Below are 23,535 nucleotides of genomic sequence, written 5' to 3' on the forward strand. Positions count from 1 at the left end.
CAGGTGGTATTCTTTGGCAGGTTATCTTGATACATAGGATTCAAAATGCTTTGAATAATAATGATTTAAAAAGTCACCAGAATGTTCATTCTTTCATTCAGATAAATACTGTAGCTTTCTAGCAATAATCAATTGCACATCTCTTCATACACAAACTGTCGGGTTCTCATCTCAGGGTGATAAAAAAATTCATAAAGTTATCCAGAAGGAAATCTAGTGCAATTGTTATGAGGTCCTCATGATGACCCTTAGAATATTTATTCTTGGTGGAAATTAAAATCAGCTGTTCTTGACAAATCTTTGTAACATCAAAACAGGACCACCAGTAAGTTATCACGGAATTCAATAGGCGGCTTCAATCAGAAACCTACACTTAACTTTTTTTTTTAAATTTTTAGGGAATTGGGGTTAAGTGACTTGCCCAGGGTCACACAGCTAGTAAGTGTCAAGTGTTTGGTCTGAGGCCAGATTTGAACTCAGGTCCTCCTGACTTCAGGGCTGGTGCTCTATCTACTGCACCATCTAGCTGCCCCTTACACTTACCTTTTTTTTCCCGGTCAAATGTTTTACCAAATCAAAGGCTTTAAAAGAAGTTACAAAACAAACATCTTCCATGGAAGTCTTCTGTTTCCATTGGAGTCTAGTCTTCTTGCTGAGAAAAGCCTCCATTCTGCATACAATTGGATGGCTCAGACTCTGTTATATTTTTGCTGTTTTCTGCAAATTCCGTCTTAGTTTTGCCAGACCATTTCTTGTAAAAGATGTAGACTAGAAAAAAAAAACACATATGCACACATTCAAGATTACTAACAGAAAGCTGCCATTGATAGTAGGCTGCAAATATTCCAGGAAATGATTGTGAACATGATTTTTCACTCATAAAATACTTTTGCATTTCTGAAAGGTCACTGAATATTCTAAAGTAAAGGGAACACTTAGAGAGAGTACTTTGAGAGTGTACTGAGACTGAAGCTCATGCATAGGTGTCCTGAACTCCTGTAGGACACAGTACAGAGCTACTGTGTGACATGTGAGAATGAATGCCTGCTTTAAGCACAGTTTTCATGTAAAGTCGTCAGCAAGAAAACCATTTTGTAAGACTTTGTTGATTATAAAGAATAATAATTCCTTTGATTTTTCTGCAGAAAAGGACAAAACCCCCAAATGCGAATACCTTGTGAGATGGTAATGATTCATCTTATTACGAGGAAGTGAGAAGGGGAAGAAAGCATTGTCATTTGACTTGCTCAGTGTTCCAGAGTAGTAGAGGAGCTGTTGGGACTATCTAGAAGGAGTACATTATAGACCACTAGACCTGGAAGGAACTTTAAAAGATCGAATTATCTAATCATCTAATCATCAGATAAAGAAACTGAGGTGAGGTATCCAAAAACTGACTAGAACTTAGCTCTTCAGATTTTCCAGTTGAGTGCTTTTTCTATTAGAGGGTGGCAGAGTAGACAAAATTTTAGACCTGGACTCAGGAAGATTCAGGTTCAAATTTTGTTTCTGGCACTTGCTAGTTTATGTGATCATGGAGAAATTTGACCTTTGAACTGAGTCTTAGTTTCCTTTTCTGCAAAAGAGGGTAAAAATATCTGTTTAAAAATTAGTAAATGGTTCTTCATTTTCTCCTTTTCTATATATTTTAAAGAATCCATGATTTCATCAATTTGGTACTAATTATACCAACACATATCTCAGTCTCTTCATGCTTTAGAAAATGGTTTCATGGAGTTTATTGTGGTCAAAAATATCTATCATCCAGTAGTCAACTTTTTAGAGATGATCCTTTCTGAAATTAGTTAAGTCTATTCCTCAAGCCTGTAGTAAATGCTTTGTAAACTTGGTAGGACTTGCCTGAGATTGAATTTTCCTGGTATGCCCTTCAAGAGAGTAGGGTGACTTCTAAGTCCCAATAATAGATGGAAAGATTAGATCAGTGATAGAGTATTTATTATATGCTTACTATGTGCCTGGCATATACTAAACTCTGGAGATAACTAATACAATAAAAAAGACAGTCCCTACTCTCAAGGAACATGCATTCTGATGGTTAATGCAACATATTAAAGTAGAGCTGGAAAGGATGGGAGGGGACTGTTGGTGAGGAGATAGAGAAGTTTGGAGAGTGAGGCATGGAACCCAGAGTGAAGTGAGCATGGCCTGGACATCTCATGAAATAATAGGAAGGGAAGGGAACAAACATTTATTATGCATCTACTGTGTACCAGGCACTGTGATAAGTGCTTTATGAACTTATTATTTTGAACCTCATGAAACCCCGAGACATAGGTGCTGTTATTATTCTCATTTTATTGTTGAAGAAAACCAAGGCAAACAGAGGTTAAATGATTTGCTCAGGATCACACATCTAGCATGGTGTCTGGGACTAGATTTGAGTTCAGGTCTTCCTGACTCCTGGAGAAGGAAATGGCAAACTACTCCAGTTTCTTTGCCAAGAAAACCCCAAAGACAGTATTGACATGTTATGGTTCACAGGGTCATGAAGAGTCAGATGTGACTGAACGGCTGACTTCCTGGAGTTCCTGACTCCAGCCTGTTTGCAGTGTTCACTGTATCACCTATCTGCCTTGACAGTGGCATCAGAATAGAACTATATAAACTTCTGGCTTTCAAATCCCAATACAACTTGATTAATGAGCTTCATTTTGGACATGTTGAGTTAGAGATGCCCACGGGGCATGCAGAAGGAAATATTGAGCAGGTTATTTACTGATAAGGACTGGAGCTCTGGTGAAAGATTGGGGCTGAGTATATATCTCCAAAGATTTGGAAGTCATCTACATAAATATGATAATTAAGTCCGTAGGGGTAATAAAATCACAAAAAGAGTAGGTATAGAGAGACGGGGGGAAAAAAGACTTATGGTCAGAAAAAAACTTCCCAACAATTAGAGTAACAAGTGATAATGTTTGCCATTGGAGGTCATCAAGTGAAGATGTGATGACCATTTTGGCCAATGATGTGTTAGAGGGTTGTTGAACAGGCACAGGATGGACTAGATGAACTCTGAAGTCTGTTCCCACATTTAAGTTTTAAGTTCTTTGGACCATACACGGAAATTCACAGATATGGGAAGACCATGTCGTCCCTCAGTCTTCACCATTTCCAGCATCCTCAGCTCCTTTAGCTGATCCTCACACTGCATATGCTATTTCACCCTTCCAGCTGCCCTCCTTGGGACCCGCTTGGGTCTGTTACTGTCTCTCCCAAAATGTGTTGCTCAGACATGAACACAATATCCTAGACCAGCAAAAGGTACTGGGGGACTGTTTTTTTTTTTTTAAACTGGGGGACTGTCAGGTCCCTTACTATAGACAGTGTGTCTCTCTTAACATAGCGTAAGGCAAGTTAGCTCTTTTGGTTTCCATAGTGGAGTGCTGACTCATTTTGGGCTTGTTGCCCACTAAAATCCTGTTTGCTGAGATTACCCAGTTAGTAAATAATAGAGCCAGAAATTGAACTTGGGTTTTCAGATTTCCTATCCACAGCTAGGTGGCACAGTGGATAGAGGGCTGGGTCTGGAGTCAGGAAGACCTGAACTTCAAATCCTGCCTTAGATACTAGCTATTTGACCCAGGGCAAATCGCTTAACCTCTGCCTCAGTTTTCTCAACTGTAAAATGGGCTTAATAATAGTACTTACCTTCAAAGGTTGTTGTGAGGATCAAATAATATTTATTAAGTGCAAGGTACCTGGTACATAATAAATGTGTAATAAATGTGTGTTTCCTTCCATCTTTCTTCCCATTACAGTAAATCTCTTCCTTCAATGAAAGCTACAGAGTAATAAATATGAAATTTGGAAAAATAGACCTATGTTCGAATGAGATTGTATGGTGAGAGAATTAGAGCCAAGAGGGCATATCATGATGTGATTAGAACCTACAGGCAAAGAAGATATACTGTATCCAAGGCTTCCTTTGTTTTTTGAAAGCAGTCATAGCTTGAGGCCTTAAAGAGCTTTTCATAGCCTAACATCTGCATTATTAGTATCTTTCACCTTTTCTGAATTCCCCATTAAAATGTTAAGAAGCTTTTTAAATTCCTTCTGTTTCTTCAATAGAAAAATGAAATTTTAAAAGATATGAAAATGAAGAAAAAAAATCAGTCTTTGGAAAATGAGGAGGAAAAAAACAAATTGTTTGGGGTGGAAATGAGAGAAGATAAAAATAACATACCTAACCTTTTTATCCACCTAAATATGCCAAGGGGTAAGGGAAAATCAGGGGAAGGTTCTGAATTTATTCAGGTAAAACACCCCCCATGGGCTGTATTGGTTCTGTATACCTGGATTTCAGGGGAATGTGGGACTTAGGGGTGCCCAATTATTTTGATCTTCTTCAATCTGTATTTGTAGGCACAGCCTCAGTTTCCTGGTAAATTATCCTTGACATACCTAGACAATTAATTATTTATTTGTCTGTTACACTCAGTCAAGTTCTCTTTACTTACATGACTGCTCATGCCACACTTAGGAACAGCACGACTTCCCTAAACACTTAGAACAGGATGTGCACAATTCTTACTGGAACCCATTGCTGAACTTGGAACCTTTCCATCTGCAATTGGGCAATGGTAATAATATTATGGGCTGCTCCCCCCACCTGCTGTGTTTATTTGCAAAACTAACTGCCAAAAACCAAGGAATAGATGAAGCTCATTTCAGCAATTCCAAGATTTTGGAAAGAAGAGTATCAGAATGTAGTATGATTGATATTGCTTACTTCCCACGAATATTCCTGCCATCCCAAGTTGGAAAATACTGTAGATGAGTGGAAAGGTAAACATCTGATTAAGCTCTTCTTGGGAGAAGGACAGTTGTACTATTGTTGAACACAGCTGAGTGTTCTGCATTCCTGTTTCCAAAGACACTGTACGACATCTAAGGGTAAATGAAAATAAATGTTCAGAAAATACTTTAGTTTTTCAAAATGCTATGAAATATGTATTATGCACACATACATAAATGTACATCCATCTATGAAAACACACAAATATCTATGTATTTATAAACTTATATTTACCAGACCTATGATTCCATTAGTGAAGGGAACTCTGAGTGAGGAATCCCGTTTTACCACTCTGCAACTTATAGTCTTAGAGAGTTGAATGGGGCACTGAGAGGATAAATTATTTGCTCACAACTAGTCTATGTCAGAGATAGAATTTGAACCCAGGTCTTTACGATTCCAACTAGTCTATGTCAGAGGTAGAATTTGAACCCAGGTCTTTACTATTCCAAGGCTAGTCCTTGCTCCATTATGCGACATTCTTTCTGGGAGGACTATACATATGGATGTTCATTTCTACGGGCATTTTCATGTGGCATAGACATCACTTTATCTTTCTCAATTACATCCTCAGTGTGGAGGGCACATAAGTGCTCAATACAGACATGTCAATTAACTGATGCTGTCATTCTTTGGACATTAAATTGAATTTGTCAATTGTGGGTATTGGACTGATGTGAAGACTGACAGGGCCTACCTTTTTGGTTCTTTGTTGTTTCTAAATCTTTATTCTGTTGCTAAAGAGTGGAGAAAGTCTATCTCAAGGTTTTCTACTCACTTCTCTGAGATGCAGTGGATAGAATGTTTCACCTAGAGTTAGGAAGATCTGAGTTCAAATTCTGATGCAGAGACTTGATAGCTATGTGACCCTGGGAGAGTCACTTTCTGCTTCAGCTTCCTCAACTGTAAAATGGGGTTAATAATAACACACCTACCTCCCAAGGTGGCTAATGAAATGAAGTATTTGTAAAGCATTTTGCAAGTCTTAAAGCACTATGAAAATGCTTTATTTGGTTATTATTATTTTATTATTAATCTGTTTCTACTTTGTCTTCCAACCTTGACTATCCACCAACTCTGACAGCTTCTTTCTCCTACTCCTAGTTTAGACAGAGGAGTACTAGAAGAAATACCTATTCCTCCCCGTGAGCAAACATTAGACTCAAAAATGTCACCCTGAGTTCTAATATTCAGGATCTTTTAATGATAATACTTCTATGAACTCCTGTTGGCTGGAAGAGCCTTTAGTTATTATAGTGTTCCATTAATCGGCTTTTTGTCAAGCCCTTAGCTGGAGAGTCAGGATGCATAGAAATGTAAGAGTGTGACTTTGCACAATGTGTTAAATGATTCAGAAGAAAAGGAGCCCAAACAGAATGAGTCAGTATTTCTTTTCTTTGTCATTTACATATTTAGGTATAATCAATGAATGCATATAATTTTTTTTCCCTTGGGGGTAGTGCGTTGGGAGGAGAAATCATTATATTCTGAACTATAGACTAATTTCGGGAGTTATCTCCAAGAAATATGTACCAAATTGAATGTACCTCTGCCAGGACTGACCAGCTGCCCTAGCCAGGATGAAGCCCAGTAGATAACCAAAGAAAGGAAACAAGGTTCCTATAATCCACAATTTAGGATGAATAATCCAGGCACCCTGGTACAATATGCCTCCAGTCACTGCTATGACCACTATGAGAATTGCACCTGTTATGGAACCAACCTGAAAAAAAAAGAGGTAGAATGCACTATATGAAAAGCATGTAATCAATCCAAATAACCAGATTCAAATAGGTAACTTGTCAAACTAAAAGTCATGGAGATAAATCCTTTGTAGTTTTTCCTAGAAGCAGAGTGGTGTTATAAAAAGTAGGAAAGATTCCTGGACTTAGAAACAGTGGTTCTGGCACTGAGTCTTAGCTCTTTTCTCTAACAGACAAGTCACTTTACCTCACTGAAACTCATTTTCCCTATCTGAAAATGGGGATGATAATAGTTGTGCAGCCTACCTTTAAATCTTGAAGTGTTTTAACAAATGTTGAAGAGACTCCAGGAGGATAAGAAAACCAAATACAGAACTTGTATGAATAAGTTCGCAAAGTTTCAAATTCAATGTCTTTGGGAAGAAGAAATGTTGCTGGCATGACAGCGAAAATTACACATGATCATGTAGTCAAAGTGCTTTGTAAGCTTCCAAGCAGTATTCCAATGTAAACTTCTGTTTCAGAGGGCAACAGAAATTAAGCTAAGATCTCAAGATTCTAGTCCTGAACAACTGCAATTTTTCCTCTATATTTAGAGGTGTTAAAAAAAAAGTCACTTTCTTGCATAGTGCCATTCAAGATTCTGAAGTCAGTTCCATGTTTTCATGAGAGAAATAGTGAGTGGATTGATATATTAAATAGGGGTTAGACTAGACCTTGAGACTTTGTGATCATAGATACAAACAGTTCATTTACAATCAGTCTGGAGATGATTACTCAGTTTGTGTATTGCAGCTTCTCTTTTTTTTACCCTTCATATCTGCCGTTCCACTATTTTGATGTCACACCATTCCATTCTTGTGTCACTTCTCTTTCACTTTTGCCAAAGAACTCTTCTAGGTCTTCTTTGTTTGCAGATGATAGCTATGCTATCCAAAGGATCATGGATTTGTAGGATTTAGATCTGAAGTGGACATTAAAAACCATCTAGTCCAACTCTTTTGTGGGGAAATGGAGGTCCAGAGAAGTTAAGTCTGATATCACACAGATAATAAGGAGGCAGAGTCAGGATTTGAATGCAACTCCTGTGACTCTAGGCCCAAAGCTCTGTCCCTTATCATACAACTTCTCTCTTTCATCTTGCTCCCCTGTATTATTCTTCAGCCAGACTGGAAAAACTGGAGAAACGCTAGTAGTATCCCAATGTAGCTGAGGGCAGGGAATAGCTCATATGATTGGGAATATTAATTAATGCTAACCTCAATATCATAAAAATACAGAGTTGGAAGGGATCTCAGAGACAATCTAACCTAACCATGGTTCAAAGGATAAATACTTTCTAACATCTGGATGAGTTTTCATCCAACTTTCGTTTGAAGATCTCTACCAACAGAAAGCTCATTAACTCCTGAAGAAACTCAACTGACTTTAGGACATTGTTAGGAACTCTTGCCATATATTGAGGATTTCCTTAAAAAAAAGGAAAGACTTGTTTAAGTTTTTCCTAAAGACTTCAAAAGATATCAAACATTGAAGGATTTGTGGAAATCATAGTGGATTAAATGTTAAGAAATATGGGTTCTAATCTTGATTCTACCACTCCCTAGCTATGTAACTTTTCCAAAGTTTTTAACCTCTGTGAAATTTAAATTTCTTCATCTGCAAAACAGGATTATAATCCTTGCATTCTGAGGGTAAAATAAAGTAATATATGAGAAAGTATTTTGAAAACTATAAAGGTCTGTAGGAGATTTTTATTGTTGCATTTTATTTTATCGTTATCTATGTTTTACAAGGATTTAATGGATATTAGGAAGTTGATTGGAGAATTTTCTGTAGCCCATTTTGTCAATCACTTCCTTTTCTAAGCCTACTTGTTGCTGTTATATAGTTCAGTGGCTGAGATTTTACTTCCAAATTCTCAGAGAGTGTAAAGCACAATAAAATATCAAACACTTTTCATGTTCATTCACATTCCATGTGAAATTCCTTTATTTTCATGAAGGATATTGGATTTGTAGTTTAAGGAGAATAAAATGCCAGGCACCATTTTGCACATTGGGGCACAGCTTCCTCATGTATAGTTATGGAAATATAGTTTGGTTGTGTTGATGGAAAAATAGTGTACATGGAAATGCAGCCTGGGAAGCTTCTAGACCCCTCCCATGAGAAAAACATATAACATGATAAAAGATATTTTAGTGGTACTAAAGAAAAAAAATAATTTCTCTCATGATGTCTGGTCATTTGTCTGTGTGGGGAATGCTACATAGGACTCTTACCTTAAGGATGATCTTGGCTTTCTCTGGCCATTTGTTTTTGACAACTATTCCCACAGAAACAGGAATGACGAGAGCAACTAAAGAAATACCTAGAAATAACCAAAAGGGAAACTTTGTTGAGAACAAAGATAGCAAAGAAAGAAAAAGATACAAGAGGAAGAACATCTTGAAAGGACTTAGGAGACTCTCTCTGGTCCCTCTCCTCTATAGCTAAGGTCCTCTCCAGTTATAAATCTATGATCCTTTGAATGATATCAGTGGTAATGTGGAGTAGTAGATAGAAAGCTTTATTCTGAATCAGGAAGAACCAAATCTTCCCTTGAGCACATACTAAATGTGTAAACTAGGTGGCACGATGGATAGAGAGCTGGGTCAAAAAGATCTGGGTTCAAATTTGATCTCACATACTTACTAGCAGCTTGGCCCCAGACAATTCATTTAATATCTATCTGCCTCAATTTCCTTATAAAATGGGGATAATAACAGTACCTATCTCCCAGAATTGTTGGAAGGATAAAATGAGATAATATTTTTGAAGGGCTTTGCATTTTATAAAGTCTTCTACTACTACTACAACTACTACTACTACTACTACTGCTACTGCTACTGCTACTGCTACTGCTACTGCTACTGTTGCTACTGCTACTGCTACTACTACTACCACTACTCCTCCTCCTCCTCCTCCTCCTCCTACTACTACTAGTGCCTTGGGGAAGTCACTAAACCACTTTATATCCCTGGCATTAAAAGAATTAAATAAGTAATGCTGGGGATATAAATATTCTCCCTATAGACATTTTTATACAATTACCAAATTTCTTTTCTATGTTTTAATATCACTGTTCCTTAGCACTGCCTTTGGTCTAAGTTCAGTTATACAAATGCTTTTTAGCTGGCCCTTAACATTTCTTAAAAAGAGAGAAGGGGGAGTTCCTTTTGATTCAGAACTTAGTTTCCTAGAATGAAAAATCATAGGTTCATTAATTTAAAGCTGGAAGGGATGTTGGAGGCCTTTCCATCCCCTTTTACAGATGAGGAATCTGAGACATGGAGAGGTTAAGGGACCTCCCCAGGGTCATACAAATAGTCTGAGGCAGAATTTAATTCTGGTTCTTTGTGACTCCAAGTCCAGGGTCCTCTTCTGTGGGCTGTGCTATTTTCTTTTTTTCTTTGTTTTTATGAGTTTGTGCTAACAGCTGATGTGGAATGAGGGCCCTGTTCCTGGAAGTGGGGAAATGAATGCATGCAAAATTAGCCAAAGTTTATAAGGTATTCTGAAGACCCTCACATGCTAATGACTTCCAGGGCATCACTGACTCAGCTACAATCAAATCCATGGCCTAGAGGTGATAGACTAGAAGGGAAAGCATATTTTAATTTTTTCTTGAGATAATCTATTTGGCAACCTCTCAAGTAATTACAGTTCTTTGCAGACACGTTCTCCCAGCCAGATAACAGAGGTATACTTCAATTTCACTGTGCTCAATTTACTGCTGTTCTTGTTTTGTTTCCACATATTATTCAATAGCCATTTCTCCAGTCCATGCTTCCATTCTAGCAGCCACAGCATCTTGGGTTCACAGTTTCCTTCCTTCTCCACCCCCCACTCTTCTCTTTTTTTCTCTATCCTTCCCTCACATGTTCTCTCTCCTCTCATTCTCTCTTTATTTTTCCTTCTTCTTTTTTTCTTATCTCTTTTTTCTCTATTCCTCTCTATCTCCTTCATTTTTTTTCTTTCCTTTCTCTTATTCTCTCCTTTGTCTTCTCTTTCTTTCCCTTTTTCTCTCCTTCCCTTCTCCCTGTGTCTCCCCTTTTTTTCTTCTGGTGTTCAATTTCCTTTAAACATTTTAGAGACTCAGATATAATAATGCAATAACACAGAATTCATGGCTGCTAGTGAAATAAATTGCACTCAGGCTTGGAAGCAGATTCTAAGCAGTCTAAGGCTGGGAACTTTAATTAAAATAAGCAGAGTTGTGATAGAAAAGATTTACTCTAGTACAAAAGAAAAAAAAATCACCTTCTTTATGGCTTTTATCTCTTCTGATTAAACAGGGGTCAGTCACTTGTTTAGCCCTGAGTTTCTCAAAGTAGAGTTAAATAGATATCAATGGCAGATTTAAGCCAGGTAATTAAGAAGGAAAAAAGGAATCTCAGGGGAGATAAGAGATGAAAAAGAAAGGGAATTGGGGAGAAGAAAGGGAGGAAGAAGAGAGAAAGAATGGAGAGGGGCAAAGTACAATTAATAGTTGTTTTCTGTGTATATTTAGTGATGACAGTTTTATAGTCTGTCTTCCCTTATATTCCAATTTTATCAGATATTGGGATATTTAATGTTTATTGGATTTTTACAATGTGCTGGGCACCATACAGAATACATATATGTTCCACACAGAGCCTTCCATTCAATAATTCTTTATTTACCAGGGGAAGACTACTGTCATATTAATTACTGACAAGGCTTGCCATTTAAATAATTTTGCTTGTAGTAGTGATTCTTTTACTAATTCATGCATGCCTTCTTACCTTCTCTCTCTTGTGAACACTTGAATGCATTTGCAAGTGGGTAGAACATCTACTATAACATATACCAAAACTAATTAGCTCACTGGAGAATTGAACCCAAAACATTTAGCTTATTAGTAGAGTTCTTTGACCAGTTGCAGCCAACTAGTGGCAGATTACATGAGTCATACATGCTATTTATACAGAGTGGAAAAATATCTCAGGAGCTTTTATTGGTGACTTTCTATAGTGTAGCTTTTCCCTTTGGATTTGGTTTTATTTTTGATGTTTTTATTTGCAATGTTTTCACCCTTTCCCTCACTACCTTCCCTGTACCCCCAACAAAGCATTATGAAAATTCCAGAGCAGTTTCTAGATTTAGATTGAGAGAATATCAGAGTCCTCATTCACTCCATTTGATGACTTGTGGAGGATTCTTACATGTTTGAGGAGGATCTTAAATGACAGAAGCCAGGAAATAATAATACTTTGTATAATTATAGGGCCTTAAACATTTTATAGGTACTTTCACATTATTAACTTTTTTATCCTCAGTTGTAAGGATTTCTATAGGTCATTTGGGGAGTCTATTATTCCTATTTAATGGTTGATAGAACAAAATTTGGAACATTCAATTTAGGGTTGGAACTAGACTAAGTTTTAAAGAAGGAAATACTTGTCTTTAGCAGCCACAGATTCCATTCCCCCCCACAATGTTTCCCTTCCTTTCATATGTCTGCAATCCTCATGATCTCTCCTCTATCAAAACTTACTCTTAGAAAAGGATTGGATTTTACTTATACCTTAGTGTGGGTTTAAGCCTAGTGTTACTTCTGTCAGACATTCATATCTTAAGCTTTGTTGCCAATTATCACTAATTTTGGAATGAAAGACCTTTTCCCTATTAAAGAAAATCCAGGCATTCTAAATTTTGTGTAGCAGACCAGAGAAGACTATGGCACTGATTGGGCTTATCTTTGTCTGGAGTGAATCTACCAGGCTGAGGATTGAAGGGATGTATGCATAGATATTTTTAATTTAATCTGAATTAGTAACACTTTCTTAAGACTATACAATCAACAAGACAATGAACTGAGCCCTGATTTGTAGCAATTGCTGATTTCTGAGGTGTAAATGCTCACATTGAATATTTCACAATCAGCTCTTACTCATCTCCACATAAAGCCTGGTCTGGTTAACTGATATATTTTAGATCACATACATAGTTAATGATTCTAGCAAGACTAGAATCCAGTTTCTATTCTCTCTGTTCTTTCTGCTATCCCAGACGTATAGATGTATGTATTCATATATGTGTATCAGGAGTATATATTCCTATCTCTATATTAGAAATACTTTAAAAGTCAGGAAGGGCCTGTAATTAGTAGAAATGAACAGTAAAACACAACCTGGAAAATTAGAGAAAGGAAAAACAGTTTAGAAAAACATTAAAGTATCACATGGAGAAAAAAAAAACTCACCTAAACTATCATAGGGAATTTTAATCAACCCAGTATCAGTCCACATTTTGGTATAAATAAAGAGACAAAGAGGCATCATTCCCAAGGCGAGCAGGGTGGAACATGTTGTCATGCTGATACTGTGAAGAAATGAACACATTAATTTGAATCTTTTTCGCCCTTTTTCCAATTGAAAGTGTCCCCACCTCCCCACCCCCAGACCTTGCAATTCATATTACAAAATCAGTAGCAGTAGCATCCTTTAGTGTGCAGAGATATTTACATGGCATGCAGTTCTTTGGTGTTCTCCTGCCTCTCCGTTATACTCCCTCTTCTCTTTACTCTATCACTCCTTCACCAGGAACATGTTTTACTCTCACGTGTCACTAAGAAATCAGCTAATATCAGCTTAACCCTGGTGAGATCAAAGATCAATGCGCACAAACAAGTGTCTCTTGGCCCCTTCTCCCTGGGATCTTTTTCAGAGCAGTAAAATGATTGTAGTTCATATCAATCAAGATTCTTGTGGTGGTTCAGTATTAGATCATTCCACATCGGTATCAAAGGAGTTTTCTGGATGCCTCCCCACCTTCCCACCCAGGAGGAGAATGACCTTCCAAGAAAGCATTTTCTGGGGGCATTATATAATTTTAAAAATTTGCATTAAACAAGAGTAGAGAGAAATAATAGTTAATGATAGTCTAAGCTGGAAAGGAATTTAGAAATAATCAAATCCAATCTCTTAATATTATAGATGAGGAAACTGAGGCCCAAAGATTAAGTAACCTGCTCAAAGTTACACAAGGTCTACACTGATAGATCCAGGATTTAGACTTTGGTGTTCTGATGCCAAATAGGGCTCTTTCACATCCATATAGGACTTCTATTGTATTATCTCATATTCCTTGGCCTTATTTCCTTTTCTATGAATTGAGGGAGTCAGCTGAACTGATCATTAATATCTTTTTTTTTTTTTTTGGAGGCAATTGGAGTTAAGCAACTTCCCTAAGGTCACCCAGCTACTAAGTATCTGAGGCTGGATTCAAACTCAGGACCTCTTGACTCTGGGGTTGGAGCTCTGTCTGCTACACCACCTTGTTTTGCTGCTTGCTATTTGTTCCTCATTTTTGAAGAGGACCTAGCTGCCCCACTAATGTCCTTTCAAGTTCTAGGTTCTGTTATGCTATGATCATAAAAGATAAAATTTAAAAGAATTAGATTATAGTTATAAGAAATATCGTGTAAGATGAAGTTTCAGACCATTGACATCTGACATTGAATAAAGCATGGCTTCTTTGAGCCATGGTGGATACTGTACTGTTTCCCAGATTCATTCCAGGGGCAAGGCCAGTGGCAGACTTGGTCAGGGACTATAGCTAATTATAATGTTATTTGTGGTGTGATACTAGCTGGTTGACTTTGTCTGGGCAAGCTTAGTCTGCATTGGTGATATCTCATTGAGGGACATCAGAAGCAAGAGGAGGGCCATTACAGACACAATATTCAGTTATCCAAACCACAAGATAAGAAGCTGGCAAGGGCTTGAGGCATTTGGTGTTTCTAAGATCTCAAAGTGAAGGTTAACAGAATGGTAATATCGGAATCCAAGGGCCAAAACAGGAAAATATGGTCTACAGTCAAGCAGAAATTTAAGAAAAGTGGTGTGCCAACAGATTTGAGCTCATTCAAAGAAGTATGAGTTCAATTTGCCTCATTCAATATGATGACCTCTGCTGGCGTACTTCTGAGCTAATTGGCTAATTCTCTTGATTTTCTGAATAAGCTTCAGTTGTGGACAGCTCTCCTCCACTGCCAGAACTCAGTATCTTGAAAACAGCTGTGTTTTGGTGGTGGCATATGGTTCCATAGAAACTTAAAGCATGCATTTCCAGGAGAGTAAGGGTGTAGTATTACTTTTGCCAGGGGCATTTGTATTTTAAAAAGGGGACATTGGATAACATTCAGTGATTCCAAGAAGAACTAAAACCCTTCAAAGACCAAGTAAATAAATCTTTAATGATAGAATTCCAGGTACGTGTTGGATAGTAAGGGAAATAATTTTGAACTGAGGAGTTTTTCCTGGAACTCCTGAGATCTTAGCACCCCTTTTTAAGGTCAGCCACAGGAGAATGTATGTTTTTGTGAGAAAATGTGCCTGAGAAAATGTGTGACTGAGCCATGAAAATTTGCTATGAGATCTGTGTTGCTGTATCATTGCCATGCAGCCTCTGGTATACCATAATAATTATTTCTAAAGGTTAAACTTTCACAACTGTTATTACAGATATGCAGATTCAACCATTTCATTACAGTAGTGTTGTGTACTACTAATAATTCATATTCATATGGAAATTACTAAATACTTTCCTTACAACGGCCTCATGAAATTAGGGATTGCAAGCACTATCATAATCACTTCACAGGTGAGGAAAATGAGGCTCAGAATGGTTATACAACATGCCCAGAGTCATACAACTGGTAAGGATTGGAGCTGAAATCTATATTTCTTCTGGCTCCAACTCCAGGGCTCATTCCACTTTACTTGGAACAGAGCCTCTGATAGTAGCAGGTGTTCTAAGAATATTAGGAATGATAACAGGTTCCATTCCTCTATTGTTGTGGGACACAAGAAAATAACAAAACATGGTGGCTATAGAATAATGCTACGTGTGTGTGTGTGTGTGTGTGTGTATTCATATGTCAAAGGAAAAAGGCTAAATGTTTTGCATTAAGGTAAGCAAAATGAGGCTTCTTTTAAGTAAAGATGAGCATTTTTGTTTTAATTCACTTATTCATACATAGGTAGGTAGCTCAAATTTTCTAAAAAAAAAAGAGAGAGAGAGCTTGGAATAGTGAATAGGAAGCTCTTCATAAAAAACACTTGAATTCAAGTCCCACTTCTGATATATCCTGGTGAAGTGGTCCTAGACAAGTGACTTAGTCTTGCAACTCTATAGGCTATATTCTAAGAACGTAAGTTTCAGAGAAGGTGCAGATTGGATTGGTGGAGGGAGTTTCTTCATCTGGGAGTTCCTTATGCATATGATATCACAGTTCTAGACCTTCTAACCTAAGGGAATGGGGGAGGATAAAGGTAAAGGACTGTTCAGGAGAATGGTCCTCCTTGCTCGTTCATTTTTAGGAATAACTTTCTTTCTTTTATTGGTTTCAGTTAAGAATAATTTGACAAAACAACATTCATTGGTAGTAAGAATAATATTAGTAATACTATAAAAAAAGAAACCCATCATCAATCCTGTTGTTTCCCTGAGTGATGTAATCTGTTGGGGTGGTAGGACCATTCCATTTAGATATGAAATATGAAAAAAAAGAAATAAGGAAATTTTAGACTTTTTTTCTATTTCTCTGCTTAGTTTTTTTTAATTTTCTCTTCAGGTGTCTTCAATTCTGAGTTGTTATTAAGAGGCTTTGTAGCAAAAGTGTGGAGGGACTTGAACAGGATAGAGCAATACCTTGCAGACCTGTGGGAAGGAAGAAATGGGAGTGGGAGAAGTCATCAAATATGTTATAATTTTCAAGATAGAGAAGAGGGTAGGATGAGATGGGTCATGGGGGAAAAGAAAATGACAGGAAGTTGGGGAGAGAGTATATTGAATAGAATTGTTGCAAAAATCTACAAGGCACAAATGAGGAACTTTAAGGAGGAGAGGGCTTGCCTGAATGACAGGAGAAGAATTCTTTTTTTTTTAAAGCAGTAATTTGAAAAGCTGTAAGGGTGGTGTTGGTGGTGACAGGCCGGGGGGTGGGGGGTGGGTTGACAGTTCAAAACTACCTGTGAAAGTAAGAGATAAAAGAAAAAAGAAAAACAAAAGAAGTCCAGTACCATAGCTCTATTAACTGTTAGCTAGCAAGTCTGTGAAAAGAAATAAATGGAGGGAGAAATAAGGATCTGTTAGTATTGAAGGAGGAGGTAGACAGAAGATGAACGTGGTGGTCATTGTGTTTGAAGTAGAAAAGCAGCAGCTGAGTGAGGATCTTAGCATGTGTAGACCAGAGAGACATGAGGAAAAAAACAGAACAATGAAAACAAAAAGGGAAATAAAACAATATAAAATGAAAAATTAAAGATGGAGAATGAGGAAAGGAGCCACCTTCAAGAGTTAGAGTAGCTAATTTCTTTCTCTAAAACTACCATCTATCTATTCTACATTTATCTTGTGCGCACTGATTTATATATGTCATCTCCCCCATCAGAGAAGGGACTGGTTTTGCTTTTTCTTTATATCTCTAGGGCATAGTATGGTGCTTGGTACAACAGAAGTCCTTGATAAATGCTTGTTTATTGGTCAATTGATGGACATTTATATGAATAATGTTGGCAAAAGTTGATTTAGCATTGAAACTGGAGAGAAGGTCCTAAAGGATAAAAACAGAAGTAAGGTAGATGAGAGACAGATTGTCTCGGAAGAGAAAATGAAACAGAATGCAAAATTCCACAAAGAAGGGGAGAGAGTGATAAGGAACAATAGAAATTAATGGATTGGTCAATGGAAGGAAGGGGAAGAATAAATCAAAGGTAGGGGTCAAAGGAAAGGCTACAAAAACATAGGTTATCCAAAAGGGAATGAAGATGAAGGAAAAAAAGAGAATAGTATTCATCAAATGTAGAAAGTGTCACTTGGTATTTAAGCCTTTCTTGATTCTTCCAACTAAAGGAAGCTACCCTTCTGTCCTCTTTTACACCCTTTCCCTCACTACTTCAATACCTAGAAAGGCAGGGAAGACATATGACTGGTCCCAGGTGTGAATGCCAGGGAAGGAACAAGGCTGGAGTGGTTTCTTCTGAAAACTACAGAAGAAAGAAATTTCCCTGCCATCCCAAGCTGGTTGCAGACTTGCTTTTGCTACCAAACTTAGGAATTTACCTGATAACAGAGTGGATCCTCTCGGACAGTGAGTTAGAAGAAGAAATATTAGTGAATCGTCATTTAGGGGTTAAGTCCTAAGATACTCAGATGTCATAAGTCTATGATGTTGAGGAGTCTTTGGGGTTTTCAGTGACATATATTGCGCCAATATTCTGACTTGCATTTCCCCTAAATGATACCATCACACAATGCTAATCAACTATCTGCAGCTAACTTTAGATCTCCTTGAAATAATTTCCATTTGGATTAAATCTCTAATAGTTTGCCATTTCCTGAAGTCAACTCCAAGTCATCCAAACCACTCTATTCTATCATAAGCAGGTATATTTTTCAAATAGGACTTTTACATTTTTCACAGGTGCTAGTCTAAAGCTTAGGCTTTAGAAAAGGCATTTGACTCAAAAGTAGAGATGAAGGTTTCAAATGATTCTACCATGAAGCCATGGTCTAGGGAGCAGCAACCTTTTGACTTGATCTTTGCATTTCCTGTTACAAACTGCAGGTCAGAGGAGGAATGGGAGTAGCTGGAAGCACAGGTCGTCACAGGAGAGATGGCTTGAATACAGAAATATAAAATTCTAAGATGAATTTTATTTCTGAATATGTGACTGTAAAAACTCAATTTTCCATTTCCCTCAGAGAATGAATTTTCTGGATAGCTTAAGGTTATTCCTACATAGTGCCCCATAGGGGAAAGAATGCTGGGGACCTGGATTTTAACCATAGCCCAAACAGTCATTAGCTATATGTCCAAGAGCAAATCACATTACTTCTCTTAGGCTCAGTTGCCCTGAATGTAAAAGAGAGTTAATAACACATGTATTAAATATAATAATACTTTGCATTGCTTATCTGATTCAGTTGTTGAGAGGAAGGAAAGTTTCATAAAACTGAAAGGCCCATATAGAAGTAAATAATTACTGACTTGTCAGTTTTTTCATTTACTTTTTATGGTTTTCTGGCTAGCTCCCTTAATTTTCAGTTTTTCCTTTTTGTTATTAGCAAGGTGCCTATGAGTTGCTGGTCCTTTTTCACCCTTCTAATGGATTTTAACTTTTTAGGAAACCAGCTAACCATGTTTTAGTATTATATATTTAGCATTACATATAAATATTTAGTATTGTATTATATATAAAATAAGAGAAATTAGTGAAATTGTAAGGGGCTTTACTGTGAGTCAAGTGGATAAGCTAAACTGTGTGGACTTTATAACACTCATTTTGGTTGCTTAGAGACCTTTAAAGTCTACTTCCTGGTTCTTAGTTGTATTAGGATCATAGGGAGATAGGCTTTGGATCTGGAAGTGATCTTAGAGATTATTTAGTCCAACCCCTTCATTTTATAGATGAGAAATTCAATTTTGTGTAGGCTAAGTTGCCTATTGGCTGAATTCCAGATAGGTGACCTGTTCTGATACAATATTACCCATGGCATTGTATTGTAGAAAAAGTATTTGATTTGGAGCCGGGGAACTTAAGTTCAAACTAACCCAGTTGCTTACTGGTGGTTGGACCTTTGCAGAATCCCTTCCGCTAGCTAGGCCTCAGTTTCCTCATGTGTAAAATGAGGCTGTTGGATCAAATGATCTCTAATGTCTCTTCAGGCTTGAAATGCTATTAACCTCTTTGGGAAACTAGGGCATTTTTCTAGGATTGTGTCTATAATTCAAACTAAATTGTCTAGCACCTCATTTCTCATTATCATTCCAATGCACATTCTGATTACTTGAGAGGCTTACACAAATAGAGAAATGGTTTAAGCTGTGTTTTTCCCTACAGTTTCACAGATTTATTTTGTTTCCCATTTTGAAGTCTTTTACTAGATGTAGAAAGTATGTACTTGCTAGAAAACGTTATAGAACTTTTGTTTAAAATATTGATATTTTTTTGTTTTCTTGTCATCCTCATTACTGAATATATCACTCGCCCATCGTCTCCCCAGCAAGTCATTCCTTGTAACAGAATAAAAAAGAAAAAAAGGGGAGGAAAAAAACAGTCCAGCAAAAGGAGCATATTAACTGAGTATGGCAGAATATATAGTGTTTGATACTAATAGGTCCCCTCCTTCCCCCATGCCTCCAAAGAAGAAAGGTGAGATGCCTTCACATATTTCTTCTTTGGTGTCAAGCATGCTGATTTGAACTACCCTATGTCCAGTTTCCTTTGTTGTTGTTCTTAACTCTTTCCATTTATATTGCTGCATTCATCATCTATATCATTTCCCTAATTCTGCTCATTTGTTTCTCCATCACTTCACACGTCTTTCCATACATCTCTGCATTCTTTATATTCATCCTTCCTTATGGCACAGTACTATTCCATTACATTCATATGGAATGCCTTGTTTACCTGTTCCTCAATTAATAGACATCTTCATGTCCAATTCTTTGCTACCATCAAAAGTGCTGCTATGAAGATTTTGGTATATATGGAAATTTCCTTTCAGTCCTTCACCTCATTGAATTTTATACCTAATAAAGGGATTATAGTCATTTCAGCCATTTTGTAGGATAATTTAAGATGATTTTCATAATGCCCAGACTTTCCAATGCTAGTTCAGACTGGAATATGATGAATTGAACAAATAGTGCAATTTATGTAACTCTGTGGGAAGCAGAGAAACCATTTTCTGTTTATTTTAGAATAAGGTAATCACAATTAAAATAGAAAGAAGCATGTTTTATATTAGTGTACCTCTTTTCACAGTTCCTCCAAAAGTGATTATTCCAGGGGCAGTTAGGTGGTGAAGTGGATAGAGCTCCAGCCTTGCAGTCAGGAGAGCTTGAGTTCAAGTCTGGCCTCAGACACATAACACTCACTAGCTATGTGACCCTGGGCAGGTCACTTAACCCCAATTGCCTCACCAAAAAAACAAAACAAAACAAAAAAAACTTCCGAAAGTGATTATTCCCATATTTTGTCATCTTTGCAAATTTGTGTATGAAGTGAAATCTTAGTGTTATTTTAATTTGCATTTCCCTTATCATTATTAGTGATTTGGAAGAATCTTTCAAATGCTTGCTAATGGTTTATAATACTTTTGAGAATTTTTTTTCATCTTCCTACCACTCATCATACCCATAACTTTCTGAAACAAAGTTCCCCTGCCTGGCTACCACTCTACTCTGTGCATTGTCTCCTCTATAAAATGTAGGCACCTAAGGAATAGAGCTGTTTCTGCATTTGTATTTGTGTCTCCAGGGCTTAACATGGTCCTCTGTACTTAATACATGCCTTTTTATCCTTTCATTGGGGAATAACTTTTGGTATTACATATTTGTGTTAGTTAGCTGGCATATCTTAGATATCATGCTTATCAGATATATCTGAATTGTTACAGATTTCTTTTTAATTTCCCATTTTAAAATCTTTTACTAAAATTATGGTTAGAACATGTTACATAAGCATCCTATAATTTCTTTTAAAATATTGATATTTAAAATTTTCACATTAATATCATCCCTTCTAGGAAACTAAATTATTTTCTTAAAAATATACAGCTATCTCAGAAACATTTGGTTAGGTTGCACAAAACAGTTGCTGGAAAGGAATGGCCATCTCAATAGTTATACAAATAAAGTATCCTAAAAATTCGTATATAAGAGGTGTCTAAAAAAGATGAGATATTTTTTCCCTTCTAACACGGTTAATGCTTGTGTTGGAAAACTATGCTACTTCAGGAAAATATTACAATTTTCTGGGAGAGCAGTTGTATTTGTGCTAAATCTTCATTCTCATGCAAATATACTCCAGTCAGGCTAGATGGGTTAAGATAACTGAATGGTTTCCAGGCCAAATTGGCATAGAGACTTCTTGGTATAGCAGCTTCACATGCAAACTAGACATGCATATAAACTAAACATACTAAGAAATTCTGTAGCGAGATAGGCCTTGTATTTCCTTATTAGAGAAAAGAGGTGACCTGGAGAAATAGATTTAGTTCTCACCCAAGGTTCAGGAGGGAGTGATGACAGAACTGAAAGGAAGGAAGACAAAGCTTGTGGAATTAGCTCCCAGTTTCTTCCTCACTTGGCATTTTGTCCTTGGCATATACAATTATATACGCTGCAGTTTCTGCTTTTTGAGATCTAATTCATACATTTCTCAATCCTCTCTCCCAAGTACAGTAGCTGGTGATTAACAGGCCTGATTGCCTACTATATGGTATTGATAAGCTCACATTACTTTAACACCTGGATGTTATGTATAAATGCATATTTTTCAAAGGGAATGGTGTGTTGTGAGATACAGAAAAATAAATTTTTGCCTATTCAGGCTTCTGATGTTAAAATTCCTGATCTATTCACTCTACTGCCACATCTTATTTCTATTAGTTTTTTTTTTTCCCAGTGCTAGTTCAGACTGGAATATGATGAATTGAACAAATATTGCAATTTATGTAACTCTATGGGAAGCAGAGAAACCATTTTCTGTTTATTTTAGAATAAAGTAATCACAATTAAAATAGAAAGAAGCATATTGTAGCTTCCCTTCCTCCCTTCAAAGAGTAGAAGGTACATTTTTGCCTAGGATTTTACCTCCAAAGACAAGACTAGTTAACCCAGAGGACTGGATCTATTCACTATCGTATCACAATTTGTTTCTTAACAACTATTTTAACTTAGTGTGAACACACTTTTTGTTCCCTATTACTACTACCATCATTTCCCACCATTTTTGATGTTGAAATCTTTCACTGACTGAATCCTGTGGTTTGGAAAAGGTCTTTTACTTCAGAAACTATGATTTCCCTTTCAGTGATAAATAATAATTGACTGGCTTTCCACCAGTGAAAACAGGTTTAATACGATGACAACAAAAGAACAGCTTCTGAAGCCAAGGAGCCTGTCAGCAGCACAAAGGAAATGCATGTGTCTTACCTTATTTAATTTCTTAATCATGAGTTAGATCAATGGTAGATTCATTCAGAGTTCAGCATGTTACGTATAGACTTCTAAAATGATAAATTCAATGTGATTTCAACAAACTAATACTTGGTTTCTCTTACCTCAGGTCCATGTCACCATCAGTCCAGTAAGCCAAAATATTGGAAGCTGTTCCTCCTGGACAACAGCCCATGATGAGTACTACAACAGCCTGGATAGGGAGGATGTCAAAGGCCACCGAGAGGATAAAGCCTGTGAGGGGCATAATTCCAAACTGGCAAAGGAAGCCCACAAATATGCCCCATGGTCTCTTTATATGACCCCAGAATTTCATGATTTCCACATTGCAACCCATGGAAAACATCACTAAAGCCAACATGGTGGTAATAACAATACTTAGGACAGTACTTAGAATTCTGTTGTAATCATCCTCAGGCAACACACAGGAGTTTTCATCACAAATAGTAGCATTAGAAGAGCAAGTAGAACCATTCATTGCTGTTATGGTGGTTGGCCAAGCAGAAGCATCCATTGCTGTTCTGGTGGTTGGTGATTAGATCTACAGAAGCTGTTTCATGAATGCTATCTGTGCTGTATGCTGAGGCAAAAGGAGTGCCTCCTACAACTACTTCAAACTTTTAAACCTTTGTTAACACGTGTCAGTTGGCATCCTATTAAAAAAAAACAAACCTTCCTAACAAGCAATAAAAGACACAATAAATACCTGAACTTCACGAATACTAGTTTCAAAACTTAGCTTATTATGACACAGCACAAATTATGAATCATAAAATTCCAGAAAAAAATATTGGTTATGGACAGAGAATTTCAATTAATCATTTATTGGTATGAGATTGAACTATGTCATGTAAAAAAAAAGTTATGTTAATGTTTAATGGTAGAAAGTTTTGCTGAATGTAGTTTTTTTTGTTTTTTTTTTTGATAACACTTGAAAGGAACCCAACACAGGTTGTTTTCATGTTGTAAATCTAAGT

At 36.9% G+C, this 23,535-nt stretch overlaps 1 protein-coding gene across 1 annotated transcript; it reads right to left on the bottom strand.

Moving 5' to 3' along the window:
* Positions 1–640: 640 nt before the first annotated feature.
* SLC10A2 (solute carrier family 10 member 2) lies at positions 641–23,072 on the bottom strand. Its single transcript, XM_027866672.1, has 6 exons — positions 22,663–23,072; positions 12,788–12,906; positions 8,802–8,890; positions 6,364–6,539; positions 4,751–4,908; positions 641–768 (listed from the first exon to the last, which is right to left on the bottom strand). The coding sequence occupies exons 1-6, from the start codon at positions 23,070–23,072 to the stop codon at positions 641–643; spliced, it is 1,080 nt and encodes a 359-aa protein (XP_027722473.1).
* Positions 23,073–23,535: the final 463 nt, after the last annotated feature.

Source organism: Vombatus ursinus, unplaced genomic scaffold, assembly GCF_900497805.2.
Source record: "Vombatus ursinus unplaced genomic scaffold, bare-nosed wombat genome assembly UNPS02014781.1, whole genome shotgun sequence".
In the NCBI taxonomy this organism is placed as follows: domain Eukaryota; kingdom Metazoa; phylum Chordata; class Mammalia; order Diprotodontia; family Vombatidae; genus Vombatus; species Vombatus ursinus.